This window comes from Vulpes lagopus, chromosome 14 (assembly GCF_018345385.1).
Source record: "Vulpes lagopus strain Blue_001 chromosome 14, ASM1834538v1, whole genome shotgun sequence".
NCBI lineage: Eukaryota > Metazoa > Chordata > Mammalia > Carnivora > Canidae > Vulpes > Vulpes lagopus.
This window is the reverse complement of record NC_054837.1, coordinates 10,537,158-10,558,212: the sequence shown is the minus strand read 5'-3', so window position 1 is coordinate 10,558,212 and position 21,055 is coordinate 10,537,158. Positions and strand designations below refer to the sequence as shown.

The window sequence follows — 21,055 nt, the reverse complement described above, 5'->3', positions numbered from 1 at the left end:
CTGGCCCGGGGGAGGAGGTCCGAGCCTCCAGGGGTCGGATCCAGATGTCCAGGGGCTGCAACCTAGACCCCCGAGGGCACCTCTGGCCCAGCCCAGGGGGGCCAGGGTGGGGCTCCCCTGGGGCTGGGGTTTGGCAGGGTGGGTTAGGTGGGGTGGCTCTTGCAATCTCAGGATTCCAGCACCCGAGGGCCCCCCAGCCACAGACCTCTCACACCTGGTCCTCAGCTTCCCTGCCCAGAGCAGGTATTTCCAAATCCTCACCACACCCTGGCAGGGAGAGGAGCAACTAACCTGCTGATCGCTGGTGGGGGTGGGTGCTGAGGGGCCGGAGGAAGGGATCCCCTTTGGAGGGGGTTGAAGGCTGTGGGAGGGGCTCAGCCAGAGCAGGTTCACGGGGCGAGGGGCTGAGACCAGAGCCCCCGGGGCCGGAATTCCCTCAGTGGTGCTTATGCAACTGGGCTCCAGAGGTGCCTCCGCCCGGCCTGGACGGGAGCTGCAGAGGAGCCCCCCAGCCCCACCCACCCCGGCTGACATTCACAGAATTTGCGTGACCTCCTCAGTATGCAGCCTTCCCACTGCGCTGGGGAGGAAACAGGGGTCGGGGTAGACAGGTGGGCTCAAGGTCACCGGGAGGCTGCAGCGCCAGGCCCCCAGGCGGCTTCTCGGACACCCCCACCACCGCTCCACTCGAGGCCTGGGCCTTACGGGGCCCCGCCACCTGGGCTGGGTGTCCAGACAGACGGGTGGTTCTCTCCCCAGAGGCAGCTCCTCAAGGTGTCCAAAGGGGACACATCCCCAGACCTCAAAGGGAGCTGATGCCGGTGGGGGCTATGCGCTTAGGCCATCTGGCTGTGACGCATGTGGGCTTGCATGTGGGCTCCCGGGGTCTGGCCCGCTCATTCTCAGCATCCCCCTTCCTGTCCGCAGGTGCCAGGAAAGCCAGCTGGGGTAGTTAGAAGCCACGTCTCCCAGCTTGGCTGCCGGGCGCTCAGGTCACCTCTGGGGGCAGGGGCTGGGGACTCATCCCAGGCCCAGGACCAAAGGTGCTCCGTGCGGCCCAGGTCAGGGAAGCAGGAGGACGGAGATGCTCCGGGGATGGGTCCCAGGTCTGGGTGCCCGAAGGCCCAGAAGCCCTGGAAGACGACTGGGTTGTTCCCAGAACTTCCTCTTTCTGGGTACCCCGGTCTGAGGAGAAGCTAGGAATTTGGGGAGGGGCCGTCAACTGAGTAATCGTTGCCCCTGCCTGGCAAAGAGCCTGAATTAGGGCCGTTGGGGCGAGGATCCTTCCAAGGCTGCCGTGCTCCTGGGTCCCCATAACGGCTCTGCCAGCCTTGGGCTGGGGACCCTGGCAGCGCCCAGCCCACGAGGGGCACAGGGCAGCGGGAGCAGCCCCATGTCCATATCGGACAGAGAGCCCTTCCAGGGAGGCCCCTGAGGGCAGGGCCAGCCCACATCTGTGGGGGTACACAGCTGGGTCCCCGAGGCACGGAGGGGATTGTGCGGGGTAGGCTGGGGCCCCTGCGACCTATGCCCCCCCAAACAGATGTACCTGGAGCCCGAGAGAATGGAGCCGGCATTGTGGGCTGGGAACCAAGAGCCCCAATTACACGTTGCACTGAGCCCCACAACTTATATGGACAGTTCTATCAGAGGGCAAGTGTGGTGGGAGGCAGGACCGTTCCTGCCAGCACCCCCTTCCTGACACTGCCCCTGCCCCCCTCAGGGTCCCCTGTGCCAGTCCCCATCATGAGAGAGCCCTTGCAAGGCCTGGACCCTGCCTGGCCCTGCAGCCTCCTCCCCCGGCCGCTGCCCATCCCCAGAGGGGCACACTCCCAGGCACTTGAGTCCTTGATGGGACACTGGAGACCCCTTCTAGGCCTGGCTCCAGCCCCACCCAGAGGGTCTGCCCTGCTTGGCCTGTGCTCATGTCTCCCCACTGGCTCCCCTGCCCCCGCCCCAAGCCCCCACCTGCTCCTGGGATCCCCAAGGGCTGGCCTCTGACCAACAGGAAGAAGGGCCCAGAAACCCGGGACAGCAACCGGCTGACGGAGGGCCCTGGGTTCAGGTGAACAAAGAGGCAAAAGCAACTGTTCCATCTTTATTAGAAAAGAAACCAAAAAACGGGAGTGGGGCAAGCCCAACCCCAAAACGACCCCTCCACTGTGACACAGGCAGAGAGCCCGGCTCATCCGGGAGTCTAGGTGCGGACACGGCCACCTGGGCTGGGCGTGTGGACATTTATACAAAGTCAACATTTCATAGAAAAGGACACCAGCCCTGCTGCACATCTCCCCGTGGCCAAGCGTGGCCCCCTCTGGGCCCCCATGCGGTGGAAAGGGTGACGGCCCGGCGGGGGGGCACCACGAGGGGTGGCGGCTGGGCAGACCGGACTCTGCGTGGGGGGCAGTGCTCCGCGTGGGCCTGGCGACCCCGGGGGCAGCGCCACGCCTCAGATGTCCATGTAGTCGTCCTCCTCGTCTGTCTCGCTCTCCAGGGAGGACTCCTGGCTCGACGTCTCCAGGACCTCCAGGGCCGGCTGGCACAGGCTCTCCTTCCTCACGGTGGCGGCCGACTGGGCGGACAGGATGGCTGACTGCACACACAGCGGGCAGGGCACTGGTCAGGGCGGCCCCGGCCTGGCCCAGGGCCCCCTAGAGCCCATGTCCCGCCCATGCCACCCACTCGGCACCCTTGGTTACCTTCAGCTTCTGCTTGGTCTCCTCCGAGATGCTGCCTTTGGGTGAGAGCAGGGTTGGGGTGGGCGGCGTGACGGTGATCTCAGGGGGGAACTTGGTGGCGGCCGAGGGGATGACCAGCTTTGGCATGCTGGGCAGGAGGCGCGACTTGGCCTTGCCGGGGGGGCCCTCGGCTGGCTGGGCACTCGCACTGCTGGGCACCTTGGAGCTGGTGACTGTGGGGTGGACCGCGGGAACTGAGCCTTGTTCACGGCCTCCTGGGCCTGCCTGCCCTTCCCTGGTTTGGGCCTCAGTTTCCCCTCTGGAAGACAGAGGCAACCGAGGACGCCGCCTCCTGCTGCATCAGACCCAGGATGCTTTCTCTTGGCCTTCTGGTGTGTGCTGGCTGGCAGGCCCCAGGCCTCCGGCTGCGTCTGCCTCCCTGCCTGCCCAGGTCCGGCTCTGGGCTGTGGGGCTTGGGGACTAGGACCCCCCGAGGGGACTGGGACGCCCTGAGGAGCCCGGTACACTGCGGGAGCCCAGGGCCAACAGGCAAGCCCTGGAGCTTCCCCAGGGTTCTGCAAGGCCCTCCAGGCACTGCGCACACATGAACTGCTACGTCCCTGCAACAGCCCTAGGACACATGTCCTGCCGGTGTCCACACCGTAGGGAGGACGCGGGGGGGCCACAGCCAGTCACTCAGCCCCAGGATACCCGCTTTCCCCTCCCGCTGCAGGGCTGCAGGGCTGCAGGGCTGCAGGGCTGCAGATCCTCGGGGCCCGGGGCAGCAGTTCCGGGGCTGGCGGCCTCCAGGAAGCTGAGAGTTAGGAGCCGCGGGGTCGGCCTGGCCGGTCTCCACATTCCTCCGAGGTCCCCACGGCTTTAAAAGGAACAGGGCTTACTCGGGGCCCTGCCTGGCTCCATGTGGCTAGCACCAGGCCCTCCAGTCCCGAATAGGGTCAGTGAGACCCTTGAACCTGAGGAATCCCCGAGGGGGCTGGCTAGTTGGGAAGTGGCTCTACCCACACGGGTGACTGCGACACGGGCAGCGGCCTGGCCGGACTGGCCCGCCTGCTGCCTGCCCCGACTCCTCCCTCCACATGGCAGCCCCTCCCTTGGCCCAGACTTGGGGGGCTCCTTTCCCGGACTAAGCAGCCGCAGCTGGGCTGGCTGCCTGCCCCAGCTGGTCTCTGTGGAGCTGGAGGTAGAGTGAGGGGCTCTCCACCCCTCTCTCCAGCCCAGGCCGCTCCCCTCTGCTTCACCACCCCTGGGTGCTCCCTAGGCCCCGCTCCGCCAGCGGTTCCCCCTGTGCCCACCCCCCCGCCCTCCCAGGCGAAGCCCCCGCGGCTACTCCCGACCCGCCTTACCCTGGCTGCAGGTGGGCTCGGCGCCTGTCCGGGGCGTGGGCTCTGTGGACCAGCAGTGCGGCTCTGCCGAAGGGCTCTCGGGGACAGTCTTCACCTGCTCACTGTGCAGGGGCTCCTGGGGCGGGAAGCCCGTGCCCTCCGCCCCTCCTGCCAGCTCTTCTCCCTCTGTGGGGACACAGGAGGGCTGCAAGTTACAATCCTCATCCAGCCTGGAAGACAGGGCCCTTCCTTCCTGAGCCCTGGGACACCTGGCAGGGGACCTGCACCGAGGCAGCCCGCCACCTCCACCGGCGGGCCAGGGGGCTTCTCGAGAACAGTCGCATGGGTGGGGCCCGGCTGGTACTGGCAGGAAACCACTCACCCCCCAGGTGGACACTAGTGGGGCAGCTCACTACCGGACATCCCAGTGTGCCTGACACAGCAGGGGCACACGGACACTGTGGGGCCCCCAGCCCCATCAAACACCATCGCGGGACTTTGGAGGTGGGCTCACAGGCTCTCCCCTCTAGCCCGTGGGAGTGGCACTCAGAAACATGGTCAGGACCCAGAACCAAACCAGCTTAGCTAAGACCAGAGTAGATGGGAGTGGTGTGCTGGCACTGTGCCTCCCGCCAGGCCACACCTTCCCTGGCATGAGGCAGGGGCCGGGAATTGGCCTCCTTTGAGCCAAGGCCTGATGGGCCCGAAGGGTGCCCACTGCGTCTGTGGCTGCCAGCCAGGCGGTTAGTCAGCATCGGTCCACGGGCTCCCGGGCCCCACCTGCAGCCACCCCTCAGCTCCTGCTGCATCCAGGGCTCCTCACGTTCCTTCTTCACCTTCCTCCTCTCTTCTTTCTCATTGAGGCCGAGGTGGCCATCGCCTTCCACTCCCCCACTTCTCCAGCAGGTGAAGCCTCCCTCCCCACCCTCCAGGCCGGACAGGAGAGCTCCTGGGACAGGGACAAAGATGGGGTGACTTAGTAGCCTGGCCTCCTGCCTGTTGGCTCTCCGCTCCTGGAGGACAGAGCCTTCCCTGGCTGCCCACGCCATGAGCCAGTCCCTCCCTTCCTCAGGACCCACTGCTTGGCAGTCACAGTCACAGTCTCTTTGTCCCAGGGTCCAGCACCCTACACTATGACAGCACCTTGGAAGACTCCTCCTGCTGCCCTACTGGACCCGGGGAGCAGGGACCGCAGCTGGAGTCCCGTGCCACTGGGGCAGGACTCGGTTCACCGTGGCACAGGTTCACACAGTCAGCAAGTAGGCCCAGGGGGTATCTGTTTCCAGGCCTTTCTATAGGTGGTAATGCTCTGCTGGCCTGTGCCCAACCTCGTGCAGCTGTTCCCTGAGGCCTGGGTGCCCTGGGAGGGCAACTGGCTTCCTGGCTGACAGGTATCTATAGGATAGGAGCATGATGGAGTGTGGGGAGAAAGGGTGCAGGGAGGGCCTGGGGCTGGCAGGATGGATGGAGGCTGCCCTCAGAGGGGCCAGGTGTCAGGCTGGCTCTCTCCTGCCCCAGGGGACTGTCCACCCTTTGCAGGCCCCTTCCTATTGGTGGGCCACCAGGAGGAGAAGGGACGCTTGGGGCAAGGGCATCTAGCAGAGAGCACCAAGCATGTGCAGTAGTGCTCCCTAGGCCAGCAGCCCCCTCCCCTCTGGGGCACCTGGGGCCTGTGAGGCGGGCTGCAGGTGGACCTGAGGGGTGAGGGATCAACCGGGAGGCCCAGCCTTTAAAGAAGGGCCATATGGACCCCATGGCCCCCCAGGCCTCAGGTTCTCTGTCAGTGGGAAATACCCAGCTAGGCTGGAATCCTGTGCCATTGGGCCACTCTCCCTCCTCCCTGGGGCAGACTCACGGCCTGGGCACCAGGTCCCCAAGGACCAGTGTCCTGGAAGTGCCAGACCTGACTCAGACTCTTCCTGGCTTCTCAAAATGGCATGAGGCCGGCATTACAGCCTGCCCGACTCCCTGGCCGGCAGTACCCTGCTCAGGCAGGCACTTTCCTTACCAGGCTGGTCCCATGGCCTGGAGTGTCCTTTCCACTCTTCCTCCCTGATCTACTTCCCTACTGTGACTTATTCATGGGCCCGGCACTATTCTAGCATGAAACCAGGTCCTGGCCTTTGGTGGACAGACACCCAACAGAGGTGGGGACTGGGGACATGTGGTTAGGAGCCCCGCTGATGCCCAAAAGTGACCCTGAGCTCCCCAAGGGGATGCAACCACCACATGAGGCCAGCAGCCCTGGTCAGCATGACCTGGGTGGATAGGTGAGGTCCTAGCTAGTGACCAGGGAAGCTTGAGAGTGTTCCTGCCCATCTGCGGGCCACAGGAGGTGGGATAAGTTGGGAGTGGACTCTGTCAGCCAGCCACTGCTGGAGCCAGAAGGCCTGTGTGAGGGGCACCCCGGGGAGGAGCACAACAGGGCTGTCCACTTCGGGGACACCAGTCAAGGTCTCTTCTGAGGCTGCCTTCCCCCTGTCTTCACACCTTGGGGATGGTGTCCTAGGAGGATCTGTCCCCAGCCTGTTCTCCCAGGTAGCTTGCAACCTATGGCGCTGTCTCTGGCAGCAGCTCCCAGCCTGTACACCCTCTAGCTTCTGGGCACCTCTGCAGGGCAGGTCTACCCTGGGCCCAGGGCAGGCAGATGCAGATCCTACTACCAGGCCACCCTGTCACATCTGGGGAACCAGAACGTGCTGTGCAGCCCCTTCCAGGCTCTCCCTGTTCTGGAGGCTGTGGGAGATGGTCTCTGGGGACCATCAGGGCGGCCAGCCGAACACCGTCCGCTTGCAGATCCTGAGGCAGTACCAAGAGGCCGGCAGGCCACTCTGCGTGTGGTGTGGGAGGCTGGTCAGTGAGTGTGCTGTGTTCCTGGCCCATCAGCGTCAGGTCTATGTATCCCGTATTCTCGACCCAGGGCCGCCCCCCAACCCCAATGTCATGTAAGCGTTCCATCCTAGCAAAAGGCTATTCAGTTTAGTTTGGGGGAAGGAAATAAGAAAGGATCAATTCTCCAAGACAAAGAATAACACTGGGAAGTACACGATCTTCCACTGATCTAACGGAGGGGGAAAAAGTGCGAATCACAGTTTGGGGCCTGCTTGGCGCTGGGGCGTGGTGAGCAGGAGGGGCCAGGAAGGCAGCCAGGCTTCAGGTGGCCTGTGGGCCCCGCCTCCTGGCACTCACACCCTGAGGAAACTTCCCGCCTTGTACCCATCGTGCGTGGCCAATGCCAATGATGGTCACTCACTCCCAAGATCGGGTTATAAAGGACAGTGCAGCTTCCTTCCAGTGCTCTCTCTCAGACCCTGGGCCCTGAGGAAAGCCAGCAGCTGCGGCATGGGGACCCACAGCAGCCTATGGAGAGGTCCACGGCAGAGGACCTGAGGCCTCCTAGCCAACAACCCAGGAGAACCCGAGACCTGCCAGCAACCTGAGTGAATTCAGATGACCAGATGACAGCCTGACACACTCCTGAATTCCTGCTCCCCAGGGGCTACGAGATCAGGGGGCGAGAGTCAGGTGGAGGCCAAGACAGCCTACGGTGAGAGGGGGTGGTCCCTGGGGGAGCCAGGTCTTCGTGGGAGTGAGCGATTTCCCTGGGCCGTGGACTCCCATTGCCCCTGCCCCCCGAGATCCCCACTGCCAGGATCCGTGCCATGGCTGTGCTCGCCGTCTGCCAAGCACTGTGCTGAATCTGCATCACCTCCATCTTTCACGCTGTGTGCTGGAAATGCAGACACACAGAGGGAAGCAGGGGCGGCCGAGGTCACCTGGTGGTGGAACCACCACTTCTAGCTCTTGGGCTGCTTTTTGTCCTGCAACCTTCAGGGCTCCCCTCAGAACAAATGGCTGCAGGAGCGGACTTAAGGGAAGTGATCCTTCATGTCGTGGGGCCATGACTGGTGTAATTGTACCCAGTGGGACAGAGGGTCCCTAGACTTCCACGATCCTCAACACAAACTGGGGACTGGCATCAGGTGAGAATCTCAGCGCTGTGGGAAAGAGCGGAGAGAGGGAGTGCTGCCACTCTCGGCCTCCCCTTGGGCAGACTAGCAGCGTGCAGAGCAGCACCCTGCTCACAGCCACTGCTGCTCTCAGGTCTGACATTCAGACGTGTCAGGAAAGGACACAGTCAAGGCTGCATGGCCAAAAGGCTGCATGGGACCGTGACCAGGCACAGACATGCCTGCAGAGGCAAAGGGCCAGTGTGGGGCCTCCGCAGGGGCGCAGGCTGGTCCCAGCAACAGGGCAGGGCAGGCAGGGTCAGTGCCCCGTCCCCGGAAAGCTGCAGGCCTGTCTGCCCTCCTGGTCTGCCGGCTTCCCCAGCCTGTGGGCTGCCATTCCTAAGGGTATCTGGGGATTTAGAAGGAACCAGGGCTCCCTCTGGCTGAAAGAGCCCAGGGCCCTGTCCCTGTTCCTTCACAAGCCCACTGACCAGCCTTGCCCTGCCCATGCTGGCTGGCCCACGAGGGGTGGGGGGCACTGTGCAGCAATGCCCCCAACCACAGCAGGTGTCCAGGGATGGCTCAGAGGCCTCTGAGGTCTCCAGCAACCCAAAGTCAGGATGCCCTCTCTGCAGAATCCCTATTTATCTATTCATCACAAGACTTGCCATAAGAGAAAGCAACACGCATAAGCACGTAAACACCTGATGTCAACACTGGCTCCCTCCCTCCTCACAACACCCCTGTGAGGGGACTGCTGTCACCACTTTCATTTCTGGATGAGAGGAAGGTTAAGAGAGTGGTGGACATGCCAGCAGGTTGTGCCCCCTGCCCTCCAGGGCCCCCAGGATGGGCTTCTCAAGGACCACCAGGCTAGAGGTCAACCTGGCCTCACCCCACCCTGCCCTCACTCTCCATGCAAAGAGCAGGACTTGCTTCTGCTGGTGGCAGGAGCCTGGGCCCAGCTCAGGCCTCACTGCCTAGTGGATGGGACGGGACTTACCTGGGCCCAGAGAGACCATGTTGGGGGTGGCCTCCGGCCTGTGTGGCTGGGAGGGCCCAGGGTCCTTGGACAGGTCTGGTGTGGAAGCCGACGCTGAAGGAGGGCAGGGGATGATAGCCGAGGAGGCTGCCGGTGCAGGGCGAGGCTTGGTGTGAGTGTCACTGGGCCGCTGGAGAGCGTCAGCCGGCACAGGGTCAGGAGCTGTGGGGGCCACAGTCCCTGGGAAGAAGTTCTCCCGGTTGTCCTTGGGGTGTTTTGGGGTGGTGGGTGTGTCCCCTGCAGCCTGTGAGGACAAAGGGAGGTGAAGAAGGCTAGCTCGGCAGCCCAGGGCCCTCACCATCCCACAGGACACCTGCCTGGGCCTGGGCCTCCCAACATGCCCTCATGGCGCCAAACCCTGAGTCCCCCATGCTGCCAGAGAGCCCCCAGGGCAACCCTTCAGGACTCTGCAATGCTAGAAAGCTGCTGGGGACCCACAGCCCCTCCCTGGGAGGACGTCCAGGCCCTGCTGATAGGGATTCAGCAGAGGGACTGGGGCTAACAGACCTCATGTTCCCACTCCTGGATGCCACCCTGACAGGAGCATGACTCTGGGCAGGGGGTTGTTGTGCCCGACGTGGGGACTGTAGTAACACAAAGTTGGCCCGGAGGGCGATTTCCCAAGGGCCACCAGTGGGACCATCTCAAGAGTGTTGGGGTGACACCAAGAGTCAGCTCCCTGAGTTCAAAACTGTATCCCCAAAGCCACGGTGTTGGACAGCCTGGCTTGCAGCCGTGTCTGTAGTTCTCGCCACAAGCCTTCCATTCTTAGGCAAGCCAGGTCCACTGGGGCCAACTCGTCTTCCTCCACACAGTCCCCTCTGCCACCAAGCCCCTTCTGTTTTGCACCCAAAGCCCATGCTCCCGGGATGGTGTGAAGGCTGCTGCTCACTGAGGGCATGGGCAAGGTGGACCTCTGTATGAAAGCCATGCCTCAGCCCTCAGACCCCTAGCCCAGGGCCCACGGTCCTATCCGAACCGGCCCCCATCGGGGACAGTGGAAGCCCTCCTGGTGGCTCCAAGTGCAGGGTGATCTCACACCCGCAGGGGGCACCTTGGTGCTGGGGAGCAGCTGGCTCCCCGCTGGAGCTTAGCTTCTTCTGGTACCTGTTCTGCTTGAATGTCCTGTCCCCAGATTCATGGGGTCCAGGAGAGCCCCCAAGATTCTGCCATGGGATAAGCATGGGCTGCCAGGAGTCAGCCTCAGCCACGGTGATAGCACGGAGCCTCCAATTATGTCCAGAGCGTTCTCCAGGTGTGTGCTGGGCTGCCATGGCAACTGGGACAGGCTACCAGCAAAACAGAGCCTCCCTGAGGGGCGGGGGAAGCGGGCCCATGGCCGCCCCCTCCCCGACCTGGCCTGAGGTGGGCCAGGCCCCAGCCTGGTGCTGGTCCTCTTTGGGCCTCAATCTTCTCATCTAAGAAATGAGACCCTTCCCTGCCCTTGGCTCCTGCCAGCTTAACACCTCCTTTTGCCACAGGACAGGGAAAGTAGGTGTTGGGGTGTTTCCTGTCCAGTGTGGTTCTATCACTTTAAACACCTTTTAAAGGCTGCATCAGAAACAGCCCTCTGTCTGGAGTGGTCACTGCCCACCTGCCCCCTTCCCTGTCAGCAGAGGAGGCAAGAGGGGACCCCTGGGGCCGAACTCTGCCCTGTGGCCCTGCGTGGTTACTCCTGCCCCATGTAGCAGGGGCTGTGGCGAGGGCCACACAGGCCACAGGAACCACAGTGGCTGCACCATGAACTCCAGCTCCTCTGGCAATAATGGAGTAATGAGGAATGCTGGTGGCCTGGGGCACGTCTCCCCTGGGATTCTGGCCCTCACCTGGGGGATCAGGCCCACAGGTGTGCCCACAGTCCGCTCATGATTGAACTGGATGTCTTCAGACCCTCAGCATCCAGGCTTCCTCTTAGGCTGCTGCTAGGGGACCGGGGACTTGAGTCCCCAAGCTGCAGGTGGACACCTACTGTCGTGTCCTCCTCAGGGCTCCTGCCTCAGGACTCCCTGTGAGGTACTCCCCAAGGGGGAATGCCGGAGAGGGCTGTGTGTGGGCGAGGATGGGAGGCCAAGGCCTGCTCACTTGTGTTGCTGGGGAAGGGGCAGTTGGGCCACCCTTGGAAGGACGAGAGGCCACATCTATTCAAATGGCAAATATCTGTCCTTTGACCCAACGACCCAGGCCCAGGGGTCACTCCTGCAGAAATGCCCCATTGGCACTGAACAAGGATACTGCAATGCCACCCTCCTGGATCAAGACCGGGTGCCCCCTTTCCCAGCTGGCCAGACCCTGCCTATGGGCCTCTTCTTGAGCTGGGCCTCTCCCAGGAGGACCCCTCTCCCTCAGCCCTTCCCCCACCCATTTGGTCCCACTACTCCTCAGAAGTTGTGGCCTCTGAGCCCCAAACCGATGGCTTCAGGGGTATCTACAGCCAGGGCTCCAACCCAGACCTCTTCCTTAGAGGAGGATCTGATGGCCAGAGCCTGGGAGGGCCTCATCCCTTCTCCCTGTCACCAAGTCCCGCTGGCCGCCCTTCTGACATCTCAGACCCACCTCGCTCACTGGGCCCCTGCACCAGCCCATGCTCTCCACTCAACAGCAGGGAATCATTCCCAAGCCTGGGGCCATCTTGCTCCCTCCCTTGCTGAATAAGCCCCCTCCCCCCCTCCACTCTGGTCCTATCCCACTCATATCCCAGCCCCACATCACTTCCTCCACCTTTGTCCCGAATGAAGTAACCTTCCCGGGGGAGGTCAGCTGGGTAAGGACATTCCCATTTGCAGGAAGGGTAGCTGAGATGAGGGCCCCCCAGGCTGCGCACACTGAGCCAGGGGCTGGGCCCACCAGGGTCCCCCCCCACCATGAAGGGCTTCCCCAGCGGGGACAGGGGGCTTCCTGGGGGCCCAGGCTCAGCTGCCTCCTGTGCACCTCCCCCGGCCCACGCTGACCCCAGACAGCCCGCCCTGGGGTGTACTCACGTCTTAGGGTGCAGCCAGGGCCTTAGCGGGGGCAGGCCCCATACAATGAGGCTGGCGCGCTGTGTCCTGCTTACCTGTCTCTGGGCAGCGGCCCCGAGGTGGCCCTGACAGAACTTGACGGCCTGCTCCAGCGCAGCCTCCTCATCCACCTGAGCAAGGAGATGCTCAGTCAAAGGGCCCAGGCCGTGGCGCCTGGCCTCCTCCCAGCCCTGGAGCACGAGGACCCCTCCCGCGCTGCCTGGGAGGCACGGGCACGTGGCTGTGCTCTGCACCAGGCTGGTCCGGTCAACGCCACGTCTAGGACCATGTTACCCTGTCTTCAGGGGCTGAGGCTGGTGGTCGGAGCCAGACCCTGCCCCTCAAGCGAGTGGGATGGTGGACCTTTCAGAGTCTGAGGTTTGGGGCAGGAGAAGGTCCGACAGACCCAGAGGCGGCCAAGAGCCCAAGGCGCAGCGGGACGGCAGCAAGGCCAGGGAGGCACTGGGGTGCCCTGGTTGAGCAGCGGGCAGGGCGTGAGGGAGGCAGGCCAGGCCTGGGCGGCAAGAGCAGCCAGTTGGGGGCAGATGTGGGGGTGGGGTGGGTGGGGTGGGTGGTGGGTGGGCTGGGGGAGGGTTCACCTCCACCAGCAGGGAATGCAGGCCGGGTTCTTCCTAATTGGTTAACAAGGAAAACAAAAGAAGGGTTAAATTAATCCTGGATGCTGGTGAGGGGGTGAAAAAATGGCCACTCTTAGAAGTGGTACCACAAACAGACACAATTTGGGCAGAAACAGCTTATCAGGATGGGCACCTCGTTTGAGCCAGCCGCTGCAGTTCTGGGGGTACTTTGTGTGGGATTCATTTTCTTTTTCTTTATAAGAAAAGATGTTATTTATTTGAAAGAGGGAGACAGACAGAGCACAAGCAGGGGGAGAGCAGAGGAAGAGGGAGAAGCGGGCTCCCCGCTAAGCAGGGAGCTGGACTCAGACTCATCCCAGGGGCCCGAGAAATCATTTTAAATAGAAAAATAGCTACACATCTAACGTATTTTAAAAAAATAAATAAGAGGAGTGCAGAGCCTCCTCACGTCCCAGGGCACCACGGCCACCTCCAGATGACAGCACAACAGTCTCTGAGGACGTGTGTGCCCAGAACACTGGAGTGGGCCAAGGGTCCTTCTGTCTCCCTGTGTTGGACTTCATAAGATTTCTGCAAACGGTTTCATTTCCTTTAAAGTCGAAAACAGAGTTTTCCAAGCTCACTATTTCTCCTTTTTGTTTTCTTTTTTTGTGTATTTTCCCAAACTCTCTTGAGATACAGTTGACAAAATCACTCCATACTTAAAGCATGCAACATGATGACTGGACATGCTCGTGGTTGAGTTGAAAACCTCAAATGTAGGAAAGCCAACTGCAGGGCTGGGGTGGGAAAGACACCTAACAAGCATCCCCCAAGGGCCCTAGCACCCCTGGACAGACTGAGAAGGACCTTCCATGGGAAGAGACCCGCCAGGCCTGCCCCGCAGCCACCCACCTGTTTGATGAGCATGTAGGTCTCAGACATGATCCTCTCGATGCGTCCCAGGTCGTAGGCCACACCCTTCTGGCCCTGCTGCCACACACGGTAGGCATCCAGCAGGAGTGTCTTGCCCGACTCTGTGTCCTCCAGGAGCTTCCTCTTTCGGCTGGGCCGTGTGGGTAGCTCCTCAGGGTGGCCACCCCCTCTGGCCCCAGTGGTGGTGGTAGGGGCGGTGGCCAGGGCTGGCTGGGTTGGTGTGAGTGGGCTGGGTTGCTGCCGGGCACTGATGCTCAGCTCCTCCAGGGACAGCTCAGTGGGACGGCTCTCAGGGCCTCGGTCCCTTGGGGGACGGCTTGGCTGTGGTGGTGGTGCCCGTTCGGAGTCTGAGCAGCGAGCAGTGGCCTCACCTGTGTCCATGGGCTCAGTAGGCCCTGCCCGGGGGCTGTCCTTGTCCTTCCTCTCTCCGGCCTGGTCTGTGCTGTCTCCTGCCTCCATGGCCACAGGCCGGTGGTTGAGAGGGCCCACTTTGCCCCCTGGCTCAGCCCCTGGCCCTGAGCCATCAGCCAGAGGAGGCTTCTTGGAGTGGGGAAGGCCCTCTTGACTATCCTCGGGACTGGCCTTGTGGGGGACGTCAGTGGTCATCCTGGCTCCAGGGAGGCCACAGGCCTTGGGCCCTGGGCGTTCTGACCCCTACGAGAAAACCGAAGGTAAAAGACTGTGTCTTTGTGCTTCCACTACAACAAAGCACGCCTGGGTGTCAGGGGTCCCCATCTCAGGCCACTCTGGTCTGCCCATCAGCCAGTTCCCCAGGCTGGGCCTGGAGACTTGCCTGAGGAAGTCTCTCCCTTTCTGCTCCTCCAGCCTGGAGAGGGACTGATGGGGCACTGGAGGCGGTGCTGCTCCAGAATAGGCCTGGCTGGTACTCTGATGGCCTTCCTCTGAATGAGGGCACTAAGGCAGTCCTGGGTATCTTACAGGGAGGTAACCTGCCAGGGGCCACCATACATGCTTACTACAGAGCTGAATGCTATTCTGGGCTCTGATGTGCCCCTTATGCACAGCAGCCTGGGTGGAGTCTTAGGGGGCGCTACCCTGAGCCCCTGCACCATGGCCCAGCTAGTCCTACTGGGCAAAGGGCACTGCAGCAGCACTGCCCTGGCTCAGGTCCCTATGGCCCTTCCCGCTAGGGTGGTGACCTAACCTCGTAGGCCTCAGGTGCTTAGCTCTGAAAGGAAGCAAGGACTGTGCCTGCCTCAGAGGGTGAAAGGGGACTAGGTGTGCCCGATGCAATCCAAGGTTCCGCACAGCCCACCAGAAGCCCACCATGTGCTTCAGTATCAGGGCTGCTGCGACCCTGGGTTCGACCTGCCAGGTGGGGGTATACTGCTCAGGTAGCAGCCTCAGTGAGGCTTGCTACTGTCCCTCCCTGACCACAAGTCCCAGACAGGCCAGCACCTCACTGTCTGGCCACCTCCTTACTGTGCTGACCTTCTCCACCAGGGAGGCAGGAATGTGCTCCTTCACAGCTGGGGACACTGGGACCTGCCTCATGGCAGTTAAGTGAAGGGCCAGGGCGATTGCCTGGGAGAGGACAGTAGCCGCGGGCATACCTCTGCAAGCTCGCTCAGAGTGTCCTCCAGCACCTTCACAGTGAGGATGAAGGCCCGCTGTGCCAGGACCTGGCGGTCAGCATCTCGCAGATACTTCCTGCAGACACACAGGGGTGGCCGGAGAAGATAGCAGAGCCTCAGAGCCACATGGCACTGGCTGGTGGACCACACCCCTCCCTGCCCCGAGAACACCTGCTGGTCCCCTGGCCTCCCTCCTGCCTGGGTCCACTCTCTGGAAGCCTTCCCTGACCCCCCTACCTTGGCACCCCAGCATAGACTGTCCTGGGTCCTCCGGATCTGGCCGGGAGCCCTGGGAGCAGGGTTGGCAGGGCTAGGCCTAGCGAGAGCTGGGGGCCTCTGGCTTCCCTCTATAAAGCCTGTCTTCAGTGCACCCCAGACCCTGGCTGAAGGCCCCACCCCTGCTCCCACAGGTGAATGAGACGAGAGAAGGGAAAGCAGGGCAGGGCAGGGGCAGAGGACAGCGGTTGGCCCACCTGGGCCAGACCACGTCTCCCAGGATCCCCCACAACCCCTACAAGCGGTGGCTGCAGCAGATGTCCCTCAAGCCTACCCCTTCCCCTGTCTGGCAGAGGGATCCCTGGTTACCTGTTATCTGGCCTGTTATTACTTGCCTTCACCTGGGCGGGGGTAGGGGTGGAGGGAGTGGGGCAGGTATCATTTGGACACCTGTTTTCCCCACAACCTGACAGCACCCTGAAAGCCCCAAGCTAAAGGCAAGCAGAAGGAAAGGAAGGGTAACTTGTCTACAGGCTGTGTTCGCCCCAGGGTCCACAGGGCAAGGGTGTCATCTAGATAGTGGGACAGAGAAGCCCTTGAAAAGAAGGGCTGGTCTAGGCTCCCCAACCAGCAGAGAGACGCCCTGGGTGGGTGCACTCACGCCCTGAGCCACGATGGCACCAGCTGCCCTCAGGGCCAAGCGCACACCGGGCTGGACAGCTGAACTCACTTGCCCTGGTCTGGGGTCCGCTGCAGCATGGAGGACACCTTCAGCAGGGTGCTGTGGTCCCGGAGCTGGGCCAGCACCTTGAGCAGCAGCACAATAGAGCGGTTCATGTGCCAGGCGAAGCTGCCCGGCCGGTCGATCTCGTCCACGGGGATCCGCCAGATGCCCTGTGAGACGGACGGAAGAGGGCATGTGAGGGGGTTGCCGTGCCATGGGGAAGGGGAGTGTGACCACCCCAATCGACTTCCCCTGCAGATGGCGAAGAAGGATACGCGCACGCTGTCCTGCACTCCCTTCTTCTGAACGGCAGCGTGGCATGTATGCACTTGACCCGTCGCCTACAGGAAACATGCAGGTCGTGCCTAGTCAAATGCAACCCGTGGGGGAAACCCAGAACCTCAGCACCTCTGCATAGGTGCTGATTCAGCCATGGGACCAATTCCTAGAACGAAACTGACAGGTCAAGAGGTGGCCACCATGAACTTCTGGCAGCTGTGCTGGCCCCAACCACGTGCACTCCCCCAGAACAACGCCCAGAGACTGGAGGGCTGGGCTGAAAATGACGGGGAGCTCGCAGGATGCCCAGGTTCCCTCCACCCTGCCTTTGTCCGGTGTGCACTCCGCCTGGGACTCCCTCCTCCACCTCTCGGCCACCAACCTGTCTGAAGGCTGAGCTGGCGCAGGGCTGGCTCTGGGGAGCCCTGCCACCATCTCCCTCAGTCCGTGCTCAGCCCACTGCTGCACTGGGCACCCTGCTCATCAGCAGCTCTAGGTCTGGTTCCCTGCAGCACCTCCGCACCCAGCACAGGGTCTGAGACATACTCGGTCCAGTCAAGGCATAGTGGAGGAAAGGGGACCAAGGGGACTCAGGGGACCAAGGGAGCAAATTACAGGTGAACAGAAGCAAACCCAAGGCTGTGGGGCCTGGACTAGGATTTATGTCTCTGGGGCAGGACTCTGGGGGCCTGGAAGCAGGCAGGCTCACAGCTGGCTCCCTGCAGTCAACACCCTAGAGAGATTCCTGCCTAGAATGGAACAGGGCTATGAGCAATGCTGTCTCCTCCATCTGGGGCCCCTAGCAGGGTTCCCAGGGGGTGCCACTCCCAGGGCCTTATTCCCGTGGGTGCTCAGTGACTAACTCCAGGCTCTGGCAGTCCCAGGAGGGAAGTCAGGGCACCCCCAGCCCTGAGCCACTAGGCAAGAGAGGAGCCTAAAACCCATAACCCATAGCTCCAAGCCCCCATAGCCTCCACACTAGGTCACTGGGCTCACACTGGACACAACACCCCTACCTCCCGAGCAGGCTGGGGGTACCTGTGTGAAGGCTGGTAACCACCCTTCATCCCAGGCAGTGCCAAACAAGGCACCAGCTGCTTCCCAGCTTGGACCAAACCAGGAGGCTGAGGCCACGCTCACTCATGGCACAGACACCAACACTGTTGTTATCTTCCCACTGGGCCCAGGTGGCTTCTGCAGCAGCTCAGGAAAAGCTGCCACCTGAGAGGACAAGAGACCACTTTGAGCAACTGTCTGGGCAGTGTGGCTCTGACACCCTGGCCCCAGATGGACAGCAGTGGCTGAGAAGGTGCCATCTCTGTTGCCTGGCAGGCTTAGCGGTATAAGATTAAAGAAGAGCCTGGCTCTTCCATGGCACTGCTAACATCACCGTGTTCCTCACTACGGGCTCGCACAGCTATGCCAGGGAGGGCAAAGCTCAGGGATGAGCAGGGACTCCCTCAGGGTAACACAGCATGAGGGGCAGCCCCAGAGTTGGCCCCTCTCCATGCCCACAGCTCTGAGGACAGTCAAGACAAGCCCAACCAGCCCAGAGGGAAGCCCCCACCATCTGTTCCAGCCCTCTGCTGCTGGCCTCTGGCTCCTTCCCGCACCTAACAGCAGAGGGAGAAAGCCAGAAACACAGCCCGACCATGTGTGGAAACACCGCAGGCGTGTGCCCGGGCTGGTCCAAGGCCACAGGCCAAGTTGGGGAGCTGGGTGTGACCCCACCGCTCTCTTCCTTACGGCACAGAGGAGTGCACTCTGTTCTGCACTGTCAACCGTAAGGGTACAGAATGACCCTGCATTTCCGCTAAATGCCTCCTTATTCCCTGGCATCTGGGGTCAGAAGGTTTCTCTCAGCTGTCATATGAGCACCTGGAAGTGGAGGGTCTCCTGTTATTCTTCGGGGGGCAATCAGGGAGGACTAATGGAAGACTCACATTTGTTCCTCCAAATTGTGTTTGAGGGTGGCTGTGGGAGAAGGGTGCTGACTTCTCTGGACCTTGCCCTGGTAAGCGGCCCTGTTCCTCCCATGTCACCCCTGCCATCCACGTCAGTTGAGTCAGGGCACAGGCAGGGGTAGGGGAGGAGGTCTGAAGATAGGCCTGCCAGGGACTCGGGGTGAGCCTGGCTGTGGGGTGGGCAGAGGCAAGGGTCATGGGGGCCTCTGATATGGTGCCAATGCCTCAAGAGGCTCCAGGCACCTGGGGTACATGGTTCCCGATGCCTGGCCCCCACAACCTGACCAGTGGGCACCAACCTCGGCCTGCACATCTGGTGGGCACAGTATTTCCGGAGGTGGTCCATTTCATCCTCGATAAATTGTTAGAAAAGGTTTCTTGTGCTGTGCAAGGACCCCAGGATTGTTCCCACACCCCATCCCTCCCTGACACCCAAGCCTGCACTTTGTGCTCCTAACATTTCCACCCCAGCTTGGATCTCATCCTGCCTCTTCTTTCCACTCTTGCCCCTAATCCATCCACCTAGCTGGGCAAGGACAAGTTAGGAAAAAGAGCATGTGACTGCATCCTTCCTCTTATATCCTTGACAACTAGCTCCCTCACCTACCTCAGCTGCAGCCTGAGCCTCGCTGGCCTCTACACCCCTCCTCCCTTGACTCACCATGCCCACCCCCACCCTGTTACAGAGCCGTGAATTTTATGCTTCTTACTTTCTCAGGTGCCCTCTCACCTCCTCTACTCAGCCAGCTCTTCTGTGTCCTCTCAAACCTGGCTGTGATGTCATCTCCTCTCTGAAGCCCTCCTGGCTTGCTGCCCTCATAAATCTCTGGCAGGACCACTCAGGTTCAGGGGTAAGCCTGTGGCTGGGAATGCATCCTACATGGGGGCCGGTCTGTTTCAGCTCCAGGTCCCCAGGGATCAGACGTAAACCTAGCAGAGCAAGCAAGGTGCCCAGCTTCCTGTTTGCAGAAGCCTAGCTCTTCCATCTCCCCACCAGTCCCCTCATCCTGGAGATTTCCAGGGTAGGTGGGAAATAATTCCACTCACAGGGAAATGAACGCCCTTGAGAGCTCTGGGTGTGCACATGAGCCCTACACTGGGGGACAGGTGGGGGGGGGGCATTCCACCTTGCCGAAAGGCATGATGGCAAGTCAGCAACACACTCACTGAGGGCGGGCAGGACCTTGGGCTGCTTGGAGGCATACCCCTCTAGGCTCCTGATAGGACAAGGGCCAGCTCTCCCCTCTCTCCTGAAAAATGGCAGGGGGTGGGGGAGGGCAAGAAGGTGATGCCAGACACATTTGGCCCTCCGCAGGGTAGGTCAGATGACCACAGCATACTTGGCAGATGGTGGGGGGCATGGGTAGCACCCCTGCAGAGAGGGGATCCCAACTTGACCCCAAGTTCTAGAACCAAAGACCAAGGCCTCGTGGCCTTCCTGCCCAGGCATCTTCCTCACCCTGCTTGACCCCAAGTTCTAGAACCAAAGACACAGGGCAATTACCTGTTTAGTTTTTTTCTTGCAAGAGGGATGGGGATGTGCCAAAACAAGCCAGTAAGCATGCTAAACTAAACCTCTCTGGAGGACTCACTGCGTCACCCCCTGAAATGGGCCAACCTGGGACTGTGAGGGGTAGCCTGGCACCGCTAGCCCTACCGGCAATCAGGCGAAGGCAGGGGCTGTCATCTGCTCGGTGAAGCAAGGCAGTGCACAGATAAGACACCTTCCGGATGCACAGTGAGCAGGGATGGGGGCAGGGGTCTGCTTGCCACCTGCTCCCTGTCACACCATGGCACTGCTGGCCTGCCCACCTCACCCTCTGGAATTGCCTCTCCCACCCCTACCCTTCCTTTTGCCCCCATTCCTGATTCCCGGGATGATGCTCCCGGGCAGGCACTGACGAATCTGGTGGCTTCAGAGTTGCACAATCACGGACGTTTTCAAGCACACTTAGCTGGCTGAAACTGCTCACTGTGTAGGCGGGAACCCGAGGCCCACTGAGGGGCACTGCACCCCAAGCCCCATTGCTGGATGGCAGCCAAACCCGGAACGCATGTGGACGCCCTCTCATGTCCGGGCCAGTGGGTTACCTTCCACCAGCGACTGACTGACAAGCCTGGCTGAGCAGCCTCTGCACCCGCCGGACACATCTGTGATCACGCTGAGGGCAGAGCAGGGTCCCTATGCCTGAGAGCCAGACTCCCAAAGGGCTTCGGCCAATCCCTGAGGAGGGACAGGGCCAGGACACACCCGGTGAGGACAGGTCTACTTTGTAACCACGCATTCCAGGGCATGGTTTGGCGCCTTTCACATGAGGGCTCCCTATTAATCCATTTCCTTTCCAGATTCGTGCGCGCAGCCATAACATACCGCCACCTATTTCAGAAAGGATGGAAGACCACACAAATCAGGCAGAGTCCATAGAAAATCGGAAGGGAATCACAGACACCATAAGCCCTGGGGAGGTTCCTGCAGACATGCAGCTAGCCTCCAGGGACAGCTGGCCTGAAGGCGTGCAGCCACCAGGCAGAGTCATAAGCTGGCAGGGTGGCAAGTAAGCCAACAACTCTGCCTTCTGCCTAAGCAGGCAGTGCCGGGCTTCTGTGTTTGCAGCCAGGGCCCCCCCGATCCCAGCAGCCCCAAGACAAGTGGGACACTTCCCACACCCCCTACGGAGGAGAAGAAGCCAAAGCACACTCCCACATACTGCCCCTCAGGAGAAGACAGCCCTGTCATGCTGTGCCTGCTGTGAA

At 61.6% G+C, this 21,055-nt stretch overlaps 1 protein-coding gene across 5 annotated transcripts in view; it reads right to left on the bottom strand.

Annotated features, from left to right (window-relative positions):
• Positions 1 to 2,085: 2,085 nt before the first annotated feature.
• Positions 2,086 to 21,055, bottom strand: part of CABIN1 (calcineurin binding protein 1) — a 153,441-nt gene continuing 134,471 nt past the window's right edge. For all 5 annotated transcript variants that reach the window (XM_041728556.1, XM_041728554.1, XM_041728558.1 and 2 more), the window contains exons 30-37: positions 16,065 to 16,228; positions 15,098 to 15,194; positions 13,503 to 14,177; positions 12,066 to 12,140; positions 8,975 to 9,257; positions 4,043 to 4,207; positions 2,700 to 2,911; positions 2,086 to 2,593 (exon numbers count right to left, since the gene is read on the bottom strand). In XM_041728556.1, the coding sequence (XP_041584490.1) occupies positions 2,450 to 2,593; positions 2,700 to 2,911; positions 4,043 to 4,207; positions 8,975 to 9,257; positions 12,066 to 12,140; positions 13,503 to 14,177; positions 15,098 to 15,194; positions 16,065 to 16,228 (1,815 nt within the window). In that variant the 3' untranslated portion in view covers positions 2,086 to 2,449. The remainder of the gene's footprint in view (positions 2,594 to 2,699; positions 2,912 to 4,042; positions 4,208 to 8,974; positions 9,258 to 12,065; positions 12,141 to 13,502; positions 14,178 to 15,097; positions 15,195 to 16,064; positions 16,229 to 21,055) is intronic.